This window comes from Pezoporus wallicus, unplaced genomic scaffold, assembly GCF_028554395.1.
Source record: "Pezoporus wallicus isolate ANWC-B61680 ecotype Strahan unplaced genomic scaffold, APGP_CSIRO_Pwel_v1 contig_12044, whole genome shotgun sequence".
Taxonomy (NCBI): domain Eukaryota; kingdom Metazoa; phylum Chordata; class Aves; order Psittaciformes; family Psittacidae; genus Pezoporus; species Pezoporus wallicus.
The window spans coordinates 508,108-530,879 of NW_026642180.1; the positions used below are offsets into that span (position 1 = coordinate 508,108).

General features: G+C 44.4%; 1 protein-coding gene across 6 annotated transcripts in view; it reads left to right on the top strand.

The window, feature by feature from the left end:
- The window catches only part of FSTL4 (follistatin like 4), a 202,331-nt gene that overhangs the window by 100,321 nt on the left and 79,238 nt on the right, over positions 1 to 22,772 (top strand). For all 6 annotated transcript variants that reach the window (XM_057428177.1, XM_057428176.1, XM_057428179.1 and 3 more), the window contains 2 exons: positions 5,516 to 5,706; positions 9,003 to 9,123. In XM_057428177.1, coding sequence (XP_057284160.1) covers positions 5,516 to 5,706; positions 9,003 to 9,123 — 312 coding nt within the window. The remainder of the gene's footprint in view (positions 1 to 5,515; positions 5,707 to 9,002; positions 9,124 to 22,772) is intronic.

A 22,772-nucleotide genomic window follows, 5' to 3' on the forward strand; every position in this document is an offset into this window, starting at 1 on the left:
TGGAGCCCTGGGCTGCACCGAGGGGAACTTCCTCCAGAGTTTTTGGAGGGTCACAAGAAGCTTGTATCTCCGTATAGACTTTCTTGTGCAGATAATCACGCTCTTATCCTTAGCCTGGATGCTAATGACTACCCAGGTTTTGTCACAGATCTTATGAAGAGCTGCAGAAGCCATATGCCCTTCGTGCAGTCGCTATAGTACTGAGAAATAGCTCAATAACCAGTGGGGCTTAAATCCTCTAAAGACATCTGTACACGTTTAGGTTCACACCTACTGTCAGGTTAGCTGAACACCAGGGACATCGGGATTGGTGCTCTATAGGTGTTATCGGATCACTGGTATTTAAAGTACTGACATCTCTAGTAATCATTGCATTGTAAGGCACCTTGCACACCGGTATTTTACAGGGAGATTAGTGTACCCATCAAAGCAAGCTCTGCACATCCTCACTTTACTTTGCTAACTGCACTTCTCTGAAGGAGACTTTAATCCTCAGCCTTGCTGTTTCTCCATTGTCTGCTTTGATTCAGAAGTGGGTTGAAGATTGCTTTGGGATCCCGCTGTAAAACCCTGCTACAATTCGCAGAAACCAGGAGTAAAACTCTTAAAGAGGGCAATTATTGAGGGAGCTGGATTAATGATCTGTCATCACAATTTAGCCACATCCGCCACTGACCTTTCACAGAGGGGATGCTCTTGATAAATGTAGTTCATTACCGAGTTCTGACATGAAAACAGAATGGCACTCTGTGTTTCTTGGCAGGCTGATCAATATTTTATCTGCCAAAGCATGCAGAAGTGCTAAACAGGATGAATTACGTAGCTGCCGCAAAACGGAGCAAGAAACAGCATTGCTTGGAGTGAGCGGAGCGTGTAAATGCGACAGTTATTGGCCACACTTTAGTAATCGGACCTAATACACTGGAGTTTTCTTTTACTTTCCTTCTGTCTCATTGTTTTTCTTTGCCTGTCTCTCTGGTTTTTGCATTCAAACAGTGCCAGGCTTCACTGGGTTTGCAAGTGCTTGTTTCTTTAGAGATCTCCCATAGTGTGGAGGGGGAAATCATGGCCTTCCCTGGCCGCGGGGTGTTGCAGTTTGGTTCCTCATGTTCTGCTCCATCCGACATCACAGGGATGCGGCTGCTGCAGGAGCAGGCTTTGGGGATGGGGAGGATGGATTTAATGGTCCATTTCTACAATAAAAATTGCTAGAAATCCCTGTGTTGAGCATGAGAAGTGCATTGAAGTGTTATCCATAGAGCACGGGAGGGAGCTGCACCCTGTGTGAGGTTTGTTTGAAAGTCACCAGTGTTTTCGTCTTAGGGCTGCAAAGTCAGGCACAGAGTTCGCAGGAGGGATGCGGCTGACCTCCAGCAGTGGGATGGGAACAAAAGCAGCCCTGCCCAGAGCATCCTGTCACAGGACAAAACCCATGCAGCTTTTCCTAGGGGAAGCTTGTGTTTGTTGTACAAAGCGTTGCTGTCAAACTGGGTTTGTGTTCAAAAGAGTAGAAGTGATAGAGAGTCTCTTGAAATGGTGAAGGTGGACTTGTATTTATTTATTTATTGGTAGTTTCTAAGCTGGAATCCAGATATAGTGGTATTATGTTATTAAAGTTCCTGTGAAAAATCCTCACCCTGTGTTAGACGATCAGCATTTTAGTTTTGATGTCTGATGCCGCTGGTATGCCCTTAGGTCTTCTCTTCTCCTGGAGTCAGCAGAATAAATCAGACTGGGATGCTCGTTAAAGATAGAGAAGTAAAACGTGTGCCTTTTTTCTAACCAGCCCTCCAATAAAGTTGAGAAGAAGGATAATCAAGCACAGTGTTATTTTAGGGCATGCAAGACGGAACAGCGGATTCAGCTCACCCCAAATCTGTGTATTCGGCTCTGTGTGTGTGTGACGTCCCGCAGCTGTGTGCTGGGGATGGTGCCCGGAGCAGATCGGTTTTGAGTACAGACAGGGGATGAGCTGTCAGTAGTGCAGCACAGGCGCTGAAAGCACACACAGTGGCATTCCTGCTGTTCACTAACAGGCAGGGAAGAAGTCCTGTGAAACCCCTGTCTGAAGAGCGGTGCTGGTCACCTCCCTGCGTGCGGCTGGGAGGCTTCTGGTTGCAATTGCAAACAGAACCTAAGTCCCCAGGCAGCTCCTAACAAGGAAACCAAGCTGAGACACATCCATTAGCCAGACATACCAGCGTGAGCAGTCTGAGGTGAGATAACCTGTTAATGATGAGCTTATGCTGCAGAGGAAGCTGCTGGGGGTACTTAGCAAAGCGGAGACGAGAGTGGGGATAAGCAAGAAGGCATGCAGCGGCTTTTCTGTGCTTCTTTTTGTTTAACAGCCATGGTTGTAATACCTGAAAGAACAGAACAAGGGGTGGCAATGCTGCCTAAAGGGATGGTATTTAGTAGATAAAGCTGGTAGATCCTATGCACAATGTAAGAAGATTACAAGTGTCACTGACAGCAGGAGAGGGGCTGGTGGGAAGGAGAGAAAGTACAGGGCTGCCCTTTGTGACACCTATGCAATCAGCTCTGAGAAAGGACTGTTACCAGTCTCTGTAGGGAAGATGGGTTAAAACATGAAATAATAATGCCTACTAGAGGAGGGGAAGGATCTTTACTATATAAGAGTTTAGCTGTCCTTTGCATTGGCTTGCCCAATGATTCAAGTTGTTTCTTTGCTTCCTTGCTGGAGCTGGAGGAGCAGTCAGTGGCTTTTGTGAAGTGCCTCCAGCATCTGTTTGGTGGCTGCAATGCCTTGAAGTTGTGTTTAAAACAGCATTAGGTCCGGGTTGCACAGCGAAACATCAGCTCAAACATCCCAAGCATGAACGAGTTTGGCCAGACTTCCTATAAGGTTATACTTTCAGGTCAAACATAATCTGTCCTTTGATCCGGAGTGATTTTCTCCCACTGCAGTGAGATTAAATGTATAAATTAGATGTATATATTTATTGAAAGGTTGGACCAGGTGATGCTTGAGGCCCCTTCCAACCTGGTATTCTGTGATTTCTATGCAAATATGTGTCACCACAACCCTCTGGGGTGTCAGTGGCAGGGGAAGAAGCTCGGAGGTGTGAGCCCCACAGAGCCTGTCACAGTCACACTGTGCAGTGATGCTAAGGGACCCAATTCCAGCAGAGCCGCAGTCATCATTCTCCTGAGGGAAGCGAAGGTAATGAGGTGTTAGAGCAGTTTTGACAGGGGCTGAGGACACCTTCTGACCTTCCAACTGCACTGTGTGCTAACAACGTGTGGAGCTGGAGTTACTGTCTAAATAGGGACCTAATTGTCTTACTGCTGGTTTTCTTTGCACTGGAGTGGCATCACCCTGCCACGTAGGATGTAGCTCTGCTGTTTGTCAATGGTCCCTGACCCTAGATACAGCAGTACTGTGGTGGTGGGAGAAGAGTGGTTAGTGAGCTTCTAGCAGGATGTGGGAACTGCAGCCAGAGGTTGTCACCACCTCTGCCCTTCCCGTTTCCTTCATCCCATTCTTCATGCCCATCACATTTGCCTGGAGGCTGCAGCATGGCTTTGTCCCTCTGAAATTCCCCAAATGGGCTGCCTTGCAGCCTGGATCAGTGTGTGCTTTTTACAAGAAAAGCAGTTTTGTTTTCAGGCTTTGTTTTCAGAGGATGGGAGAATCAAGGAGGGCTGTGATGCAGTGAAAGCAGATCAACATCTCCTGGCTCCCACCATGCGGCATGGTTGAGAGCCTGGGTGCATCACTGGTCAGGGGGTTGGAACTGGATGAGCTTTAAGGTTCCTTCCAATCCAGACCAGTCTGTGATTCTGTGACATCTGCTCTTTGCTTGTGTTTTGCCATTGCATTAACATGCAATTCATTCTGGAAATTCTGTTTAATACATATAGTGCACATGGACTAATAGTAGCTGAATAGCTTTTTCCTGTAAAATGAGACTGATCCCACGTGGGACCATGAGCTCTTTGGAGGTTGTTTAGAGGGAAGGAAAAGCTGCTTAATATCCCAGTGAGAAACTCTCAAAACAAGAAGGGTCTGAGTTCAGGGTGGAAAATGAGCCTTGTCTTGCAGTTACTGCTTGTGGAGCAGTAGGGCACTGACCTGACTGGTGAGTGCATGTCCAGCCTCTGTGTCCTCTCACCTTCTCATGTCACAGTGGTTTTGAAGCTGTGAGCACAATATATGAAGGGTTGACAGTCGATGGGTTTGATATGAGAGGAGTGCCTCCCACCTGGAGTCTTAATTGGGTTTTGGTTGGAGTGCAACCAGGCGATGAGAAATGGTGCAGCTCAGCAAGAAAAGGACAGGAACATTGTTGTCAGTGTGCCAGAGCCTTCAGTTGCTGTTCAGAGGATAATGTTTGGAGCCTCTGGGCAGCTGATGTGCAAGGGTGTTGTCCCTTAAACCGAGGTGAGACCAGGCTCCCTTAGAGTTAATCCACCAGTAGGATCAGTGATAGGATTTAAACAAAAAGTTGTTTTTGAAACCACCATTATAGAGAATAAGGACATCTGTGTTAGGGAAAATACATTACAAGACAAGGGCATCTAAGGGGACAGCTGAAGCATGAGGGTGCTCCAGGGTCTCCTCCAAGGCAGAGTCAGCCAGGTTCCTGTTGTGGTCTACACTAAAGCAAACAGGTTTGCACAACAAAGGGCAGTTGCCATCCTTCATTCTGTCAAGCTCTGCTGGACAGCAGTTGAGCAGAAAAGGGCTGTAACATCTTATATATATACCACTTTGGGCATCAGGATGTGGTTTTTCTGTAGAAGGATGCCCTTAAATCAAAGCAAGGTGCACTCCAGGGAAGAGAGGTGGCTGCTGCGAGTGCAGCATGAGCTTTCAGGGTCATGAAGGTTCAATCTGATTCCTCCAACTGAGTCCATGCTGCTTCAGATCAAGGGGCTCGAGGGTTTTTCTGTGATGATAACCTTTTTCCCTGGTCAGGGGCTGAGGAAAGCGCTTATGTCAGTCTGGAGTGGGGTGATGTGCTCAGGCACCAGTGACACCATAGCCACAGGGGCTCCTCAGTGTGCTCCCTCCAGCCATCTGACCACGCTGGGCTGCCTTTAAGGATTCCTTCAGATCAGCCCTGTGTTTGGCACAGGGTGACTCTCAGGTGTACCGTTTATTTCTGTCTGTGGCACTTCCTAAGCATCAGCTCTTCCAAGGTTTATTTTTCACCTTGGAATCCCAGCATAGGTGAATTTAACTTTAGAAAAATGTAGAGCCAGTTTAATAGGGGTAGGGATTACAAAGCTGAGCATGGAAGTCTGTAACTGAAGCCCTGTAATCTGGAAAATAGCATGCTGGAGAGCATCCTTGACAGCAGGATTTAGCAAAACTGCCAGCTATTATAAAAGGTAACGACTTCAGGAGCTCCTCAAGTGCAGAGCTGAGTGATGCTGTACATGCAGACAGCCTGTCTTTGGCTGTGCCTTGTCTTTCCCCTTTAGGAGCTCGGTCCTTTGAAAAGATGAAGGCTAATCTGATGTCCAGTAATGTGGTTTTATCTTGTAGGTGACACCTGTACCATGGCAGACTACAGCCGCCTCAAAAGCATCCTCCTGGACCTGCAGGCTCATCGGCAAAGCCTGCCGAGCATCCCAGCCAAGGACAGAGTATCCCAGAAGCGCTTTTTAGTTGAAGATCTGTTTAAGCACTTGGATGTGAACAGCGATGGGCACCTCAGCAGCTCCGAACTGGCGCAGGTGGGTTTGTTGTTCAGTGACAATGGGATTATGAAGTGGATTGCGTTTTTCATTCAGTGTGAATTGAATGTAACACAGCAGCGCTCTGCTGAGAGCAGTCGTTTGTAACTGTCCGGCCTGGCAGCAGGTAAAGGAGGGAAATCTACTGCAGCATGTGAGCCTCTCTCTGCCTCTCTGGGGAGATGGTGCTGTCTCAAACATTTGAAGCTCCTCTGCAAACAGCAAACATGGCACCATTCCAGCCCCATCCATGCCTCTGAAAACAGATACCCATCCTTGCTGCTAGCCATCATCTTCTGAAGTATTTCCAGATAGCCAGCTTGGGGAGAATTAATGTGGATTTTTTAGGTGTGTGTAAGTAAGGCAGAAATCTCTTAATTCTTCCTCCCTGCCTTCTGGACCGTGCATTTGCATGTAGTAAGATGACAACAAAGCTGGAATATTTTTTAACAGGTCTGTTTTCCCCAAATCCCCAGCAGATGCCGGGGATTGAGGTGATGTGCAGAACCTTGTAACGATAGAAAGGGTGGGAGCTGGGAAGAAAACTGTTATCTCTAACGATGGGCATGCTGTGCTGTTGGAATTCATCTAATTGGTAAAGTGAACTGAGCACACAGCCCAGGTACTCAAGCTGATTACTCCGTGTCCTGAACTTGCTCCTTGCACATGCAGAGCTGGTAAAATGGTCCTGTAAATATGAGAAAATGCATTATGCCAGATGCGGGAAGATCTTGTCTTTTCCATATTATTAGAAGCAAATGCCTTTTAACAGCCTTTTGGAAGCCAATACCTGCCTGGGACCTGTGAGCTGCCCCTTCCCACTGTGCTCTGCAGGAGCACCTCATCTGCGCTCATGCTTCCCAGTGAACACGAAGCACGTTGTAGTTGCAGTGTGTAAATGCAAGCTGTGAGCAAGCTGGAGCACAGACACAAGCTCTCTCCTCCCTCAGCTCACTCCTGTGCAGGACACTTTGCTCTGCACTTTAATCCTCAGGCTGTTGACATGATGCATGGTCCTTTGTGCACAACGCAAAGTGTCAGCAGAAGTTCCTTTAGATCTCAGAGCTATGAATATATACAATAGTTCATCTAAATGCAATGATTTTTTTTATAAAGACATGGTAGGTAAAAGAAAACCCTTTTATCTGAATTCAAAGCCAGTTTTTGCATAAGTGCCTGTTCTACACTTCCATTTTTCCCCCCTTTTTACATGAAACTTATTCCGTCAGGATATTAAAACACACCTCTCATGGAAATAAGGGTTTGACACCCTGTAAGCCATTACCTTTAGAAGAAACAGCGACCTGCATTTTAAAGGAGCGGGATTCAGTGCTCTAAGGTCTGCTGTAAGGTTACTTTGGGCCCATTTGCAGATGTGCTGGGAGCCCAGGTCTCTCTCACAAGCATAGACCTTGACTACTATCGTTTCAGTTCTTTTCACTGTTAGCAAGACCAGTAAACGTGCTGGTTGGATGGACCACATTAAGTTCAGCCCTCAGCTAGGAGTCCCCTCACCCAAAGAAAAACCCCACAAAAGCTTGCCACCAGCACTACAGAGCATGATCACCTCTCTAAAGACCTCATGCTGCCCTTGTAAGCCATGGATACTTTTAATCCCTCCCTGAATGATGCTGATCTTGGACCCCTTGGTGGGAGCGTGGTGGATGTCCTGGCTGGGCTGAGGACACACCTGCAGAGCAGCTGCAGGGTCTCACAGCAGTATTGGTCTCAGTTTATGTGTAGAGTGCTAATTCTTGATTTCTCCTGTTAGCTCAAGCAGCGAGATGATTTTCACGTGCTCCCATGTGACCAGTTTATTCTCCCAATTTTCAGGCGGTTTCCCTTTTAGGCCATGAGGAATAGCTAATTTTCCACGTTACAGTCCTGTCAGGCCTTCTCTTGCTTCGTTAGGCAGCTTTGTTGTTGATTTGGGTTGGCTCTCTGCAACTTCAAAATTCCCCCAAAGATGGGGATTTCATTGCCCATGGGTAGAGGCAGCTGAAGCGAACGTGGTGCAATGGGATCTCCTCCTCTCTGGCTGCTGCATGAGCTGCTGCCGTGCCTTTTCTTTCTTATATTTAAAGGAAAAAGATTCTCTTGAGCACTATAACCTTGTGTGCAAGGAAAAGCACGAGGCAGGTAACGTGCTCTGCTGCAGGAAAAAGGCAGTTTTAAGGCCTTTAGGAGGCTCATTGCAGAAGGACTCACCCCAAAGGAGAAACTGGAAGCAGAGACCCTCTGGGGAGGACAGTCCTGCACTGGGGCAGCTCCTTGCACTGGGAGGTGATGGGGGTCTTTGCCCACTTGATTATTCTCCACAACAGAATTGCTTTAGGCAGCCGATGGTCCATCCCTCTCACTTTAGAGCTGCTTTGCCTCCTGGCTGCTGGCACACCCCATTGAATGCTTTCCCTCTGAACCTGGCAGTGTGTTGCAGCCATGGGCATGCAGGGCTATTAAAACTGGTGATAATAGGAATGTTATTTCCAGTTCAAACTTGAATGTATTTTAAAGTCAGATTCATAAATCTACCGAGTTTGTTGCAGCTGAAGTGTTTTGTGGTCATTTTGGGTTGGTTTTTTTTTCTTGACATTAAATCAAAAGGACTAGTAAAAACTTGTCAGGCTTATGAGAAGTTAATCAATTTCCAATACAAAGACAGACAAAGGGAAATTTCCATCTTTAGAAGATTGATCTTGGAAGTTATGGTTGATCTCACTCTTATTGAACACTTTTCCTTGCCAGGTGAAGGGTCATTTTTTTAGCGTTATTACTTTAAATTGCTTCAATATAATGAGCCAGGACTAGAATAGTAAATAAAAGAGTCCCTGTGCTACAGCAAAAAGCTTTCCTGCCTGGAAGATGCAACACTTCAGCAGTTTTCTTTGCGTTCTACAATAAATCAGGAGAACCCAATATGTTTGTTATGCTTAGGTCTGATTTTGGCTCTTTGCTAACTTGGATGTATGACTTCAAAAGCTCTCACCATTTTTAACGTAGAGGGTGTGAAATATTTGCAATACATAAGAAACAAACTGTCAGGGGCTGAAAAAACACTTCTAGTGTTGAAAATACCATGCATTCTTGTAGTCCTAAAAGCAAGGAACACCATTTTGGCCTTACCTCCAGAGAAGAAAACCAGACTTCCCTTGTTTTCACAAAGCAAATACATAATGATGTATATGATAAATATATCTCGCCCCAAAGGTCATGTAATGGAAAACCTCTTGGATGAGCCAGAATGGGGGTCTGTAGCTGTACATTTCATGTAAGATTTCCTGTTCTCTTTGCTACAGCTAATGAAGGAGGAGGACCTGGAAGATGATTTGTTGGATTGTAGCCTAGAAGACCTTCTCCGGTTTGATGATTACAACAGTGATGGTCACTTAACGCTGCAGGAGCTCTACACAGCCTTCCGTGAGTCCTGAGGCTTTTGTCTCTCCTGGGTGTTGAAGACGTGAATATTTGTGATGGCAGCATTGCTTTCCTAGATACGGTCAGCAAAGCTAATTTCTCTTTGTGTTTCATGCAATGGAAACACTATGTAAGGCTTGTTCCCAAAGGTTATTGTGCTCCAAAGGATAAGCGTGAGCTCGGAGTTTGCTTGAGGTGTTTGAGGCTTATTGTTTTCTTGTGGATTTTGTTGTGCTCCTTGTTGATGGCAGTGGAGAGATGTTGGTGCTCTGGCCAGGTCTGTAGACCTGAGTATGTGGTTTCTGAGTAACCCTGAGGATATATGGTGGTAACCTCTCTAAATGTCTTCCGGTAATGTGAGTGTTTGTTGTGGGGAAGGTGTTTTACTGAATATTCTGCCTGGGAATGATGTTTTCCACGTTTTGTTTCCATGTTACTGGATTATGTGCAGTCTTGATACATATCTCAGTACCATTTGCAAGGATCCCTAGGTCACCAAGCTACTAAGTGTGCAAAAATAAGTACTTGTGTCATCCCATTTATTCTCGTTACTTTATGTTCATGCTTTAAGTTAAGCATTCATTGAAGTCCTTCCCTGGAAAAGGCCCATGTTGTCTCCTTCTCCTGGATGGCAGACAGTTTGATTGATGCCTGTCCCTTTGGGAGACTAAAAAAGAAAGGCAGAAAATGTGGGGTTTTTTTCAATGATCAGAGCTACCCAGTACTTGTATGTGGTTATTACTCTCTAAAGAAAATCAGGGTTCAATTGTTGGAAGTGTTGAGTACAGGCCAGTGACAAGTTGATTGCTTCTTAAACTGGACTCTCAAACTTTTGTATGTGGCATTTATAGAATCATAGAATAGTTCGGGTTGGAAAGGACCTGAAGATCATCCAGTTCCAAACCCCCTGCCACGGGCAGGGACACCTCACACTAAACCATCTCACCCAAGGCTTCGTCCAACCTGGCCTTGAACACTGCCAGGGATGGGGCAGCCACAGCTTCTCTGGGCACCCTGTGCCAGCGCCTCAGCACCCTCACAGGGAAGAGCTTCTGCCTGAGAGCTCATCTCAGGCTCCCCTTTGGCAGTTTAAAGCCATTCCCCTTGGCCTGTCCCTACCTGCCCTTGTTGAAAGCCCCACTCCAGATGTCTTGTTGGCCTGCTTAGATACTGGAAGGCTGTTTAAAGTGCTTTAAAATTGGCCCCAGTTGTCACCTTGGACCTGTTTGAGCCATATATGCGTTTAATTCAACACAGCACACTCAAAACAGGAGATATACAGTAAAACATAAAACCTCATGCATTAAGAAGGCCATAAAGTGAATTAACCCTGCTATAAAGGCTTGACATGCAGTTACTCGGAGCATATTTGGATCAACGGATTCTCAAAGTCACAGCAACTTGAAGCTGAATTCCAGGAGTCATTTGTATGAGGTTTTGGTTCAGTGAATTTTAAGTAGGCAATGAAAATAAGACAAGTACAAAATATTAGCCAGAGAACAGAGATGGTAATCAATAAACTGCAAAAATACTGTAACAGAACCCAAGGCGTAACAATGAGTGTCTATCAAGAGGATTTCAGGTACGAAGAGAATTGTTCTTCATCTGAAGCTGAAAATCAGGCTGACTAGTACAAATTTCCTCAGAATCTTTGCCTTTATGTTAATGGCTTATCAGCTTTCAATTTAAAAACGAAGTTGCTTGCTTGGAACTTCCGAAATTTTGGGGAACTTCAGTTGGGTGTAATTTATCTTTTCCCTTTGTTACGTGATGTAGGAAAAAAACCCTTCAAAAATACTTCAAACACTTGTCTTTAGCACACACTTTGAGTGCTTATGAAGATTGTGCTTTGCTATAAGCTAAAATCAGGCTTGTAAGAGCAGTTTAAGGGTACAACGTTCTGCACATCTTTCCCATTTTTGGCCTATTCAGGTGATGGTTTTGTTGCTTGAAATCCACCCAAGCTGCTCATTTCTGCATGCTGGCAGCAGGCTGCGGGGCTGGCTGCTTAGCAAGCTGAGGAACATAATGGCCAGCATTCAGTGACATCAGAAAGTCTCAATCTAATTTATTCTCTCAAAGCCTCCATCACATCTGTTTGGGTGCACTGTGTTCTGGTATAGTGCCGCAGTGTTGGAAAGGTTTGCGGATGACCTTGGCAACATGAAGAGCTTCCAATTTGTCATTCTGTGCTGCTTTAGACGTTGTATTTTGTTTTAAAGAGTCTCCTGGCCTCTCTGTAACTTAACAGAGCCACAAAATGTCTTTTTCTCACTCCGTCTCTTGCTTTCTCTTGACCTATTGTCTCTTTCCAAGACCCATGGAATTCAAAAGGCATTTTGATCCCTCTTCGTGTTGATCAGTTGTAAATGAATGAAAAGTGCACGGATGAGATAAACCCAACCTCTTACCTTTCCTGAAACTTGGTTTCACCCTTCCAAGCAGTGCGTGCAATAGGTGCTATTTTTAATACTCATTTCTACTCATGCTAACCATTTTCACACACATCTGAATGCACAGCTTTGGATTATGGACAGAAATAGCATCCCACCTACCAACCCTATCATCTTTCTTCTGATTTTCTGAAAGTTCTTTTGTTTCTGAACACCCAGAATACAATTTCTAGGAGCCGCTTGTGCGTATGAGGATGCCTAGAAATATCTATTAACACAGACCTAAGTATCACTGTTCGAATTGCCTTAATCATACATAAGTAATGCATGAGGTGGATGAAATGCTCTCCTGGCAGCTCTGGCAAGAACAACTTGTAGGTGTCTTTAATTTCTCATTAATAAATGTTATTAGATAAGCAGGCTCAGGGCCATAATTAAACAGTTTTAATTGTTTAATGGTGGTCTCAAGATTTTCACATTCTAAAAATAGAGCACTAGCAAATATATTTGTCTGTTGTCATTATATTGTCACAAAGAGTCACTAAGTGAGTAATAAATGAAAGGCTTAGTTGTTCTAAGAGCTAAAGCAGAGCATGCGTCTAATTAATCAGCATGAAGATAGTCTGGTGAATTGGCAAGCACATACCCAGCTGAGTCATACTTTAAATATGCTCAGATGAGTGATTTTTGGATATGACTCCTGGAGCTGTATCTGACTGGAGGCTGTTAGAATTAGACATGTCACTTTTGGCATTGCTGTTGTCTTCCATAATGGGAAAGTAGCAGGTTGGCAGATGTGACAGCCTAGCTGAAGGAAGAAAAAAATCAGTGTATTCTTCTAGATCTATATTATCAGCAATGTGGACAGGTCAATTTGTAATACAAATATATCAAAGGGAGGGGAAACATGCGTTCCATCAAAATGGTTTTATCTTGTCAATATTGTTTAGCTAATAAGAAGTTACTAACCCTGCGATAAAATCCCCTTGAATTCTAGCTCATTGCCAATTAGAGCATTCTCCTAACCAACATCCCTGGCTCACCGCTTCACTTCGCATTTCATTACGGTTTTGAGCAACCCCGTCTAGTGGAAGATGTCCCTGCCCGTGGCAGGGGTTGGAACTGGATGAGCTTTAAGGTCCCTTCCAACCCAAACCATTCCATGATTCTATTTCACTAGGTCAGGTTGAAGTTATACCCCAAGATAATCCCTCCATCTCCACACCGTCGTGGCTTTGAGATCGCTTTGCATGCCCTGTGCTTCCCAGTGTGGCCCGTCAAGTCTGCTCTATCACACGGATTCTCATAGCTCTGCAGCAACATTTTGAGACCCTTGATGTCCTATTTGGATCACAAAAAAAAAAACCAAACCACAAAGGTAGTTTTAAAGCAAAACACTGAATTGTTATTTTTCAGTCCAGTTGTCATTTCCCAAGCATTTACGCATATATGTTGCATGTAGGCAGAAAATTGCTGTTTCTCTAAGATGAGAGACATGTCATCATCTATGGATATGTTATTATTTAAAGAACACAAATATTGTTTGGAAGGAGCATATTTCAGCAGGTGGTGTTGGACTGGCTCCAGATTTATTGCATTCATCCTAAAATCTCCGGTGGCTGTATTCCCCACCAGGCAATGCACAGGAGCGAGCCATCCATTGCTGACCCCTCCAGGCATCCCCAGAGGCTCCTTAGGAGTGTGGAGTAGAAACCAGATTTATTTTTGAGGTGTGCATATTTCTGATTTGCTGGAAACTACTTTAGGGCAGAGCTTTGTAATTGTTCCAGAAGCGTGGAGATTGATGCTTGCTGGGGAAAAGCTGAGTTCTACCTTGAGGAAGAGGGAATGAAACCTAAAGAAGGGCTATTGGGTCAGGTGGGAGAGGGAGCTGTTGGGTTAGGAAGGAAGCTTTCAGCAGTATATCTATTCTTGGTAGACATCACAGCTTAAGGAAGGTGATAATGAAAATGAATATCTGTATTGGATAAAATATGTCCATAATATGGGTTCTCCATGTGCGTCTAGCAAGCCAGCTGTTCCAGCAGAAATTGCATCTGTAAATTCCATGTTCAGATGAAGCATTTACTCACACCTTTTCAAATCTGTTCTCCTTGATGGCAGATGGGGTTGGGTATTTGTTACTGCTCCCTTCCAGCCAGATTGGTCAAGCCCAGTTAATGATATTGGACAACTATATTGTGAAGTAGAATTTTTTGCTTGAGGTGTTCTCTTAAGCAATACTGCAGCAACACTTATCTGCAGGATCAAATCATAGTCCTAAAATATTGACGATTTGTGTACCATGCTCTGCTTCTTCAGCTGTAATCTCCCTGCTATGTGATTTTTCTTTCGTGTTGCTGCAGATACTGGTACAAACTTGGAAATAATTCATTAGCTTGCAAACATTGATTTGCTTCGGTGAGCTATGTGATATCTAAACTTCAAAAACGGGGAGCACCAGCCTCTGCTTTCGGTTTGAGGCAGTGTTAGAGGTGATGTGAACTACTTAGGGAAAGAAATGAGGTTTCCTTCAGTTGGCCAAAGCAGCCCATTCCTGCTCGCCTGGAGGAATGGCATGGAGCCGTGTTACTGAGGAGGAAGTGAAGGATAAAATCATTTCCTGGAATGATTAATTTAATAGTGCAATCTTACGGCCGAAAAAAAAACCAACCTAAAAGTTAAAAATCAAGCTAAAAAAATACTGTAAATCTCTTTAGCTTGATTTCTGCGGCAGAGATGATGGGGAAAACCAACAAGCATCCAAGCCACTGCAAAAGCATTTAGTAACCAACATTTCCACAGCTAGGCTGTGATCATTACACTGGGTTTTTAGGCTTTCTTTGGACCGAGCCAGCAGTGGTGTGTTGTAGGTAGATGCAGCAGCTCAGCAAAGTGGACGTACAGTGCCCAGGGGCTCCGCGTGCAGGGCTGGTGCCCATGCTGCAGCACAGGACCGAGCTCCAGGCACACACTAGAGGTTGGAAGTGCCTTTGGCCAGCTCTCAATACATTTTTTACTGTTTAGATCATCTGCAGAAGCACCTAACTCCTTACCTCATGCATAAATGGAGTGTAAGATGCCTGGCTGGAGCACTAGGAATCATCCTGTAACACATGTAGGATGCCTCGGCTGGGATAACCTTACTCGCAGGTTCATTTTAGCAGGCAGGTAATTTTTTAATGTGGAAAACTTTATTGCTTTGATTTTCCTTTATTTCTTTTTTCTTTTTCTTCCCTGCCTTGCTCTCAAAGAAACACATTCTGCAAAAAGGGTGATTTCTTTTTCTCTCTCTTTTAAAGTTCTTCTCATTGTGAAACTCTTCACTTCTGAGTTTGAAGCCTAAAATAATATCACTGGGCTCCAGCAGAGCCTTCTGTTGTTCATCGTTCCCCAAAACAGCTGTCAGAGTCAGGTTTTGGTTTGTATCCTCAGTTGTTTTGCTGCATTTTGAATGTAGTAAAAGGTATTTTCTCAGAGGGAAAAAAACCCAGAATTAATTTGTAGCAAGAAAGTCAAATTCAATCTGAGCAAAAATGCTTTGGAAGCTGAAATATGGTTCCAGGGGAGAAACTAAGAATGCTCTGATTGAGAAAGAAATATGTTGCATGTGGCTGTGTGCTTACCAGTGGAAAGAAGGACACGGTTTTGCCTTAGGCCAGAAAGGGGAATGTTTCCACATTGAGACCAGACACTAATTCATCTAACCGGGGTTTGCTGCTCAGTTTTGTACTCTGCTTAGTTTCTATACTTTGGCACTATGATTTGAATTAAGAATCTGCTACAATAAAGTTTTGGCAGAATTAATGGCAAATGTAGGCATGGTTAAAATGGTGATTTTGTGGTTTTTGCTCAAAAATTAGTGTCCAGCTTTATCTCATGAACAGGCAGGGAGAGCATCTGAAACTGGTGCTGTTTCTGTCTGATGTATTAGGTGCACACCAGAATCAGTGCGCTCGAGTGTGAATTGCCAAACTCTAGTATCTTTTTCATATCTCTCTCATTTCCAAAGATGCTATCTGCAAAATGTCAATGGGCTTAATGTGTGATGACTGAAAAAGAGAAAATGAACTAATTACAAGTTGTTATTGGAAATCTATTGTCTACAAATTGCAAAGGAAACTCACTAGAATTCAATATCCTGGTGGGTTTAGAATGCTTTTCGGGGTGCATTGAGCTGGTAAGCTTGGGTTTTAATGTGAGAATTTGTGATGTGGAATAGTGCTTTGGAGGTGATGTAGTACAGGCCCTAGCAAATGTCTCCACGTCTCCTTGCAAGGGTAGGATATCTAAATATTTATAAGTACTTATGAGTGACTCACTGGTGCATAAACCCAGGCAAATACCATTTCTCCAAAACTTATGTGATCCATACCAGCAGTGCTCACTGAAGCAATTTCACATACACAAATAATAGTAGTTTGGGTTGCTTGCAGACACAAAATTACATCAGTAAAGAGCAAATGCAAGTATTGGTGAGATCATAAATTGGCTGGCAGCCCTACATACATAGAATCATAGAATGGTTTGGGTTGGAGAGGACCTTAAGGATCATCCAGTTCCAAACCCCTTCACACCTTCAGATCACGTAGGCAGGGATCTGAAAAGTGTAATTTGTGTTTTCAATGAGCTGGGATGAAGCACTGCAGGCTTTCTTATGGCTTTGTTCCACTAGTGCAAACCCAGAGGCCAGTTCTGGAAGTCAGACCCAAACTTCATGTTGCCATTTCCTTTTATCTTGCAGTCAAAAGACTCTTTTTGTGGTCAAAGACTGCAAAAGACTTTTGTGAAGCAAATACAGGGCACTCAGCACATCAGTCCTTCCTTCCACTCCATCCGTCTCTGGTGTCAGCTGGGATTTCTGTGTTCCTTCCAGGTCTCGATGGAGATGTTGAACAGCTTTGGGCTTTGGATGACTAACCCCGTTTGAGTGGTCCCCTCTGAGAAGTGCTTTGAGATCTGTCCATCAGCCAGTTCTTAGTTCATTTAGCACGTACTTTATTGATATTGTATGGCATTACAGAGCTGCAGTGCTAATTTCTTAATCAAAATGCCAGAGCAGCCATCAGAAAATTACCAAGTACAGTACATATCCCCAGTGCAATGATACGATTTATGTAGAGCCACAGCTGAGATGGTTTTATTTCATGTTCTTCACAGAAGAAAATCTCCTTGACAGATCCAGGATGCCCAGATAGAAACAGAGAAATATAGCAGTAGGAAATTGCGTAAGCTGAACGCAAGGGTTGGTTCTGCTTTAATACTTCCAGAAAGAATAAAAACCAGTGATAACGTATAGAGAAAAGGAAAAAGCTTCAGAGATGCTTCAGCGGCATCAGGGTTTGAAGAGAAACTCAGCTGTTGCCAATGTCAGTCTTCAGCACCATCATAAAAAGCTCATTCTCAAGATAGGCTGAGAAAGTTGGGGCTGTTCAGCCTGGAGAAGAGAAGGCTGCATGGAAACCTCAGAGCAGCCTTCCAGTATCTGAAGGGAGCCTATAGGGATGCTGGGGAGGGACTCTTCATTAGGGACTGCAGTGACAGGACAAGGGATAACGGGTTCAAACTGAAACAGGGGAAGTTTAGATTGGATCTAAGGAGGAAATTCTTTCCTGTGAGGGTGGTGAGGCACTGGAATGGGTTGCCCAGGGAGGTTGTGAATGCTCCATCCCTGGCAGTGTTCAAGGCCAGGTTGGATGAAGCCCTGGGTGAGATGGTTTAGTGTGAGGTGTCCCTGCCCATGGCAGGGGGTTGGAACTGAATGATCTTAAGGTCCTTTCCAACCCTAACTGTTCTGTGATTCTATAAGTTTGCTGATGATCAAAAGTTCAGAAAGAAAATCAAGAGCTCTCAAAAGAAATAAATACCTGGGAGCTCAGGCCTGCCATGAGTCCAAAGCACCACTTCTGCCATCACATTTCCCCTCTGCAGTATCTAAAACACAGCTGCAGAATTATTCTTTCTACAGACCAGTAAGTACAGGTCCCACAGAACTTATGTTTTTAGCCACACTTCAACCCTAGAACTTCCACCCCAGTCCAGGCACCAACACCCCAGTAGTATTATTAGAAACTTGCTGCTTAGAGAAGTAATTTGTGACCATGATTTAACAAAACGAGTAAAAGAAATATGCTGAGTGCATGCATTATTTGTCGTTCTGTTCATCATGGGAACCTGAATAATGTGTTAAAGGAGGTCACGGGTGCCTTCCTGGTCACTGAAACACCTGGAGCAGTGTCCTGCTCTGGTGTCAGTTTGCAGCACTGTGCATCCCAGCCCTAAAAACTGCTGGAAAGGGGACAGAAAGGGAGTGGGAATGACTGTCATTTCAAAGCAAGGCAGCAAGAAAGGGGCAGGGTGAAAAGTGAGACGCACAAGCTTAGAGAGCTGGGCTGGGTCAGCCTGGAGAAGAGAAGGCTCCTTAAGGGGAGACCTTAGAGCAGCTCCAGTGCCTAAAGGGGCTACAGGAAACCTGGAGAGGGGCTTGGGACAAGGGTCTGTAGGGACAGGCCAAGAGGGAGTTGAGATGAAGAGACTGAGATGAAATCTCATTGGCAATAAAGTTAAAAATGAGCCATCCAGGAGATCCTGATTGGCAGGACAGGAATCTCACTCAGTTATTATTCTTAGGAATGCTAATGTGGTTTTCCTTATTATGCTGGTCCTGCAACAAAAGGCTGTGGTTTCCCATGGCGGACACCTTGGCTGGGGTGAGAAGCATGGCCCTTCCTGTCCTGCTTCCTACAGCAGGGCAATGCAGATTCATGAACAGACCAAACCAGGTGGAACCAAAACTTCCTTTTCAGCCCAAAAAAAAAACAACCCAAAAGAACATGGCAGTCCTTACATCTATAGCTTATCTCCAAGCATCACTAGATAGGGTTTATATTCCTGTAGGACCTGGAGGCAAAGTGGTTTCAGAAGTGATTATAAGATCTGGTTGCATTTGGTCATTACTGATAGCAGAGGCTGTTATCTTCAGTCTTTTCACTTCAGGGCCCTGTGGTAGCAACTAAGAGCTGTGTGCCAGATTCTTCTGCAGTAAACAGCATAAAAGTGTGCACCGTCTGTCTTTAATTCATTTAACACTGTGGTAGCCACTGAAATCATCTCCAGCCCCTGAAACAAGCCCATATGGTAATTTTCAGCCTTAAGAAGGTATAAAACAGTTGTGTGTTCTGACTACTTTAGGGAGCACATCAAGACTTATTTTAACACTAATTATTATTGGGGGGGTTTATCATTAGTATATATTCAGTGTAACATAAACCATGCAAAATGCACATCTCTCCTAAATAGACTGGTTTGGAGGCTGCCATGAGGTGTAATGCATCTTCTGGCAGAGCTAATGGAGCTGGTTGGCTTTTAATACAATTTACTAACCCATCATCTGCTAAAATATGAGATGTATATGAGTCAAAATTTGCTACAGAATTGCTATTATCCTCCCTATTTTGTTTTAAGATGTATTTTTATGAACCCATTCACTCCAAGTCAGACAAGATACATTTGTGGAAAGACTCCAATATGTTAATGGGTATTTACTGAATACTTCAATGTTACGTGATGAACAGGCACAGTGGATTGTAATTAATACATTGACATCCAATGCCTATTGCTGAATGGAAGATGAAAGCAGTTTGTAATGGATATAGCATGCATTCATCTTGCAGTGTTACATGGACACCCACCAAGTCAAATAGCTTTCAAAGGGAATGGAAGTGCATTTCTTTGCCAGACAGGAGTTTTGTGGCAGTGGAGAAACACACTGACACAGCAGAGATACAGACTTGTGTATGCTGGAGGGGCTGTAATGCATGAGCTCCTTTGGAGAGCAGCACATCCCTCTGATGTTATCATCAGGCTCCTGTGAAGGAGAAGGGATGTTTAGGACATAAAAGAACAAACTCGGTGGCTGCCATCCAAGTGAGCGCCGTTGGTGTCTCTCCCTGCTCTCTTCTTCTGCATTTCCCTTACCCTGCACCCTCGCTGACTTGAATTTGATGAAAGCAAGCGCATTGATGGGAGAGATTTGGCTCAGAAAATAGTTTTCTCCTCTCTTAAATAGAGCGCGAGCAACCCACTTACTCCTCTGATGCATTAGCACATGTGGCCTCTTGAACGTAACGCATTAAACAAATTAGAAGAACGACAAATAATACGGGTGGTATTCTGGTGTGTAAACAGGGCTTCAGCAAGTAAATAAAGCGATGGCAAAAAGCTGCTTTTCAGATTCCACTTTTCAAGCCCCGCAATGAGGCACGAAGGCAATTATGTCAAAAGTGTGTTGAGCAGGTAGAAATAATGAACTGTAAGAGCTCTTTAACAGAGGACGTTGGGGAATAAAAGATTTTTGCCTGCAATAGGCATCATGTGTCCAAGAGCTTTAAAAACAGCAACAATGAAGGAGTGGCAGGTTAGCTTCATTCTCCTGGCTCCTGGGAGAAGAGCAGCAGCTCGGAGCTATCATTGATCAGCTTTCCTTTTGTTAAACATTAGGCAAGGGAGAACTTGGCAGATGCAATTGCCTTTAAGGAGAAAGCAAGAGGGAAGGGAAAAGGAAAGCCAGGGGTCTCGGTACCGCATTGTGCTGAGCCATCACCTTACTCCTCCCATGTGGTAGCTCTCCAGGTTGCAGGTCTTGCATCAGGCTTTGCAAGCGCTCTTCTGCCCACAAACAGAAAGTGCTCCAAGGAGTGTTAATTGATCCACTCATTTCCTATGATAAAAGGAACTTTGAAGAAATCAGCAGGGCCAGTGGCAATGCAGTTTCATTACGTGCCGGTTGTCAGTGCGCTGGGTAATTTACTCCCAGGATTAGATACAAGTTGCTCACGGAAGAGGTTGAAATATCTGATGAAGCTGTTATAATTCTTGTGGGGGTGTTTGCTTTCTCATAGTTATTATTGCTGCCGTTGTTGTTATTAGTTTTTGTGGACAATGCCCCACAGGAGCTGGAGGGGAAGACCCAGCTAATTTCAAATCCCAGCTCCCAGAGTTGTTGGATGAAAACCAGTTTAAGTTACTTGAAATAACAGATTTGGTCTGATGCGGTGCAGATGACTGATGTTGGGCTCTGCGAGTGGCTACATGTTAAAGGTGGTGTAATAACTGCATTGAGATAGCCCAAGTGGTTCCTCTTATACTTATCTTGTGAGGACTATAGTCAGTCAAACTAAGCAAGATGATTTTGCTGTGCTGGAATGGTTTTGATGTCAGGAGCCTGGGTGAGACCCAGATTATGTGGGGCTGCCCCTAGCTGATGTGCCCAGTGCTCCATCTCCAGCATACCCAGCAGGGGCTGGCTTTGCAGTGTGTTTTTGCTTGTGAATCTACTATCTGTTGTGTCAGGTTTGTACATGAGATGCAAATTCTGCGTACTCTGATGGTCTTTGCCTGTTGCAGGTTTAAGCTGACCTCTGGCTATCCAGTTCCCCTTGCACGTGCCTGTAACTTTAATCATTTTTAAGAAGCTCATTTACTTTAAGTGGAATTCCTTGTGTGTCACAACACAATGTCTATCAATACTTGCAATGTCAGGTGCTGAGAAACCTCCTTCCCATCCACTTCTGCCCATAAAATCACCAGGGCATCTCTCATCAGGGCAGCCTGCCTTATAGGTAGAGAAAGAAAGAAAGCAGTAACAACCCTGGAGGGAAAACAGCATGAGAAGGAACAGAAACTGCTGGCTGGGGGGGGTTTATCCCTCCCTACCTTCAGCAGGCTAACAAAGTGGAATAAGAAGGAGCTGGCGTGCTGTTGTATTGCATATGCAGCTCTGGCGCTGGTTTGCAGCTCGATGGAAGGTGCCTGCTGCACGGGCAGCCCCAACCTCCCTCACCACTTCATTTGGCTGGTGTTCTGTTCTCAGTTAGCTCAGGTTTATTTCTTACCTGCCTCTTTCTACCTGGTAGAAACCAAGGGTAAGGCTTCCAAATGAAGGCACAAGAGGAACATGAGCAATTCCCATTTTGGCAAATTAAGGGATTTCTAAGCCTCCTCCTTGCATAACTCTTGACAAATTTGACTGTCAGTGTCTAAGGGATGTTTCAAAGACTTTGTGATGCTTAGAAATGATTCTGTGTCAGTAGCGGGTGGCTCTCAGCTGTCAGGGGCCGCAGCATCTCTTCAACTCAGACACTGAAAATGTGGAAAAATCAAGGGTAATTCGGATCACTTTCTAACCAGAGTAAGGAAGTATTTTAAACCCTTATTAGCCATTTCTGTTGCAGGATTTCTCATGTCCTTCTCCTCCTTCAGCTGTGGGCATTCTCCAGTGTCCCTGTCCTCTCCAGAGCACAAACACACATTGGTACTAGACATGAAAAGCTGCAACTTTACTCATTCCTGTGCTACAAGTTTCTTAGGCTTGTCCACATCAGCATCAGTTCCTTATGCTTTAAAGCAGGTGGAGATGTGGAAATAACAGTGAACTAGGTGCGTCGAGCTCTGCTGGTTTCTAGAAAGGGATGCTGGTGGGAGGTGTCTGTACTCTGGTGGATGGACAGCATCTCCCTGCCATGATAATGCTTCAGTAAATGCAGTAAATCAAGAACTACACCCAAATTTCACATGATGGGAGATTATTGTAAGTGTCCATCACTCTGGTAGTGTGTCCAGTGCTGGCTGGAGATGGGTGTTAGAAATGCCCCTGCCAAAGAACAGGGTCTTTCTAATCAGGGTATTAACTTGCATGAGTTGTAGCTGTGGAGTGATGTTTCCTGGCAGAGCCTGTGTCCTCTGCAAGGCAAAGGAGAGAGTCATCCATGTATTGGGAAAAGTGCTCGTGATTTTGTATGCCTGAACAGTGTGACAGTGTCAACACCACAATCTCATCAGATCACAGGGGTTTAGCTAAATCAAAATGATAGGAAATTCCCTTGGATTTTACCCATCGTCTAAAGAAATTGGTTAGAGTTTGAGTTTGTAGAGCAAACACATCAAAATGAGTTTGAGGAATGGCTGGAAATAGCAAGACCTACGTGGGTAACCTCCTTGCAGTGCCTTTCTATTATTAAGCTGTGATTTCTAAAATTGCCTGCAAATTATGCCTGGGAATCTTTTATTACAGAACACAAGAAACGCGTTGGTCTAATCTTTTTGTGAGCACTTTTTCAGATTTCTCTTTTGCTACATGCAGCAAAGGGACCGATGACCTCTCTGCCATAGCTACTTAGGTAAGGTTTGTGTTGTGAGTTTTAACGCTCGCCTAAAACTGCAAGTAATCAATGTCTCCATTAAGTGGGATTCAGGCATCCC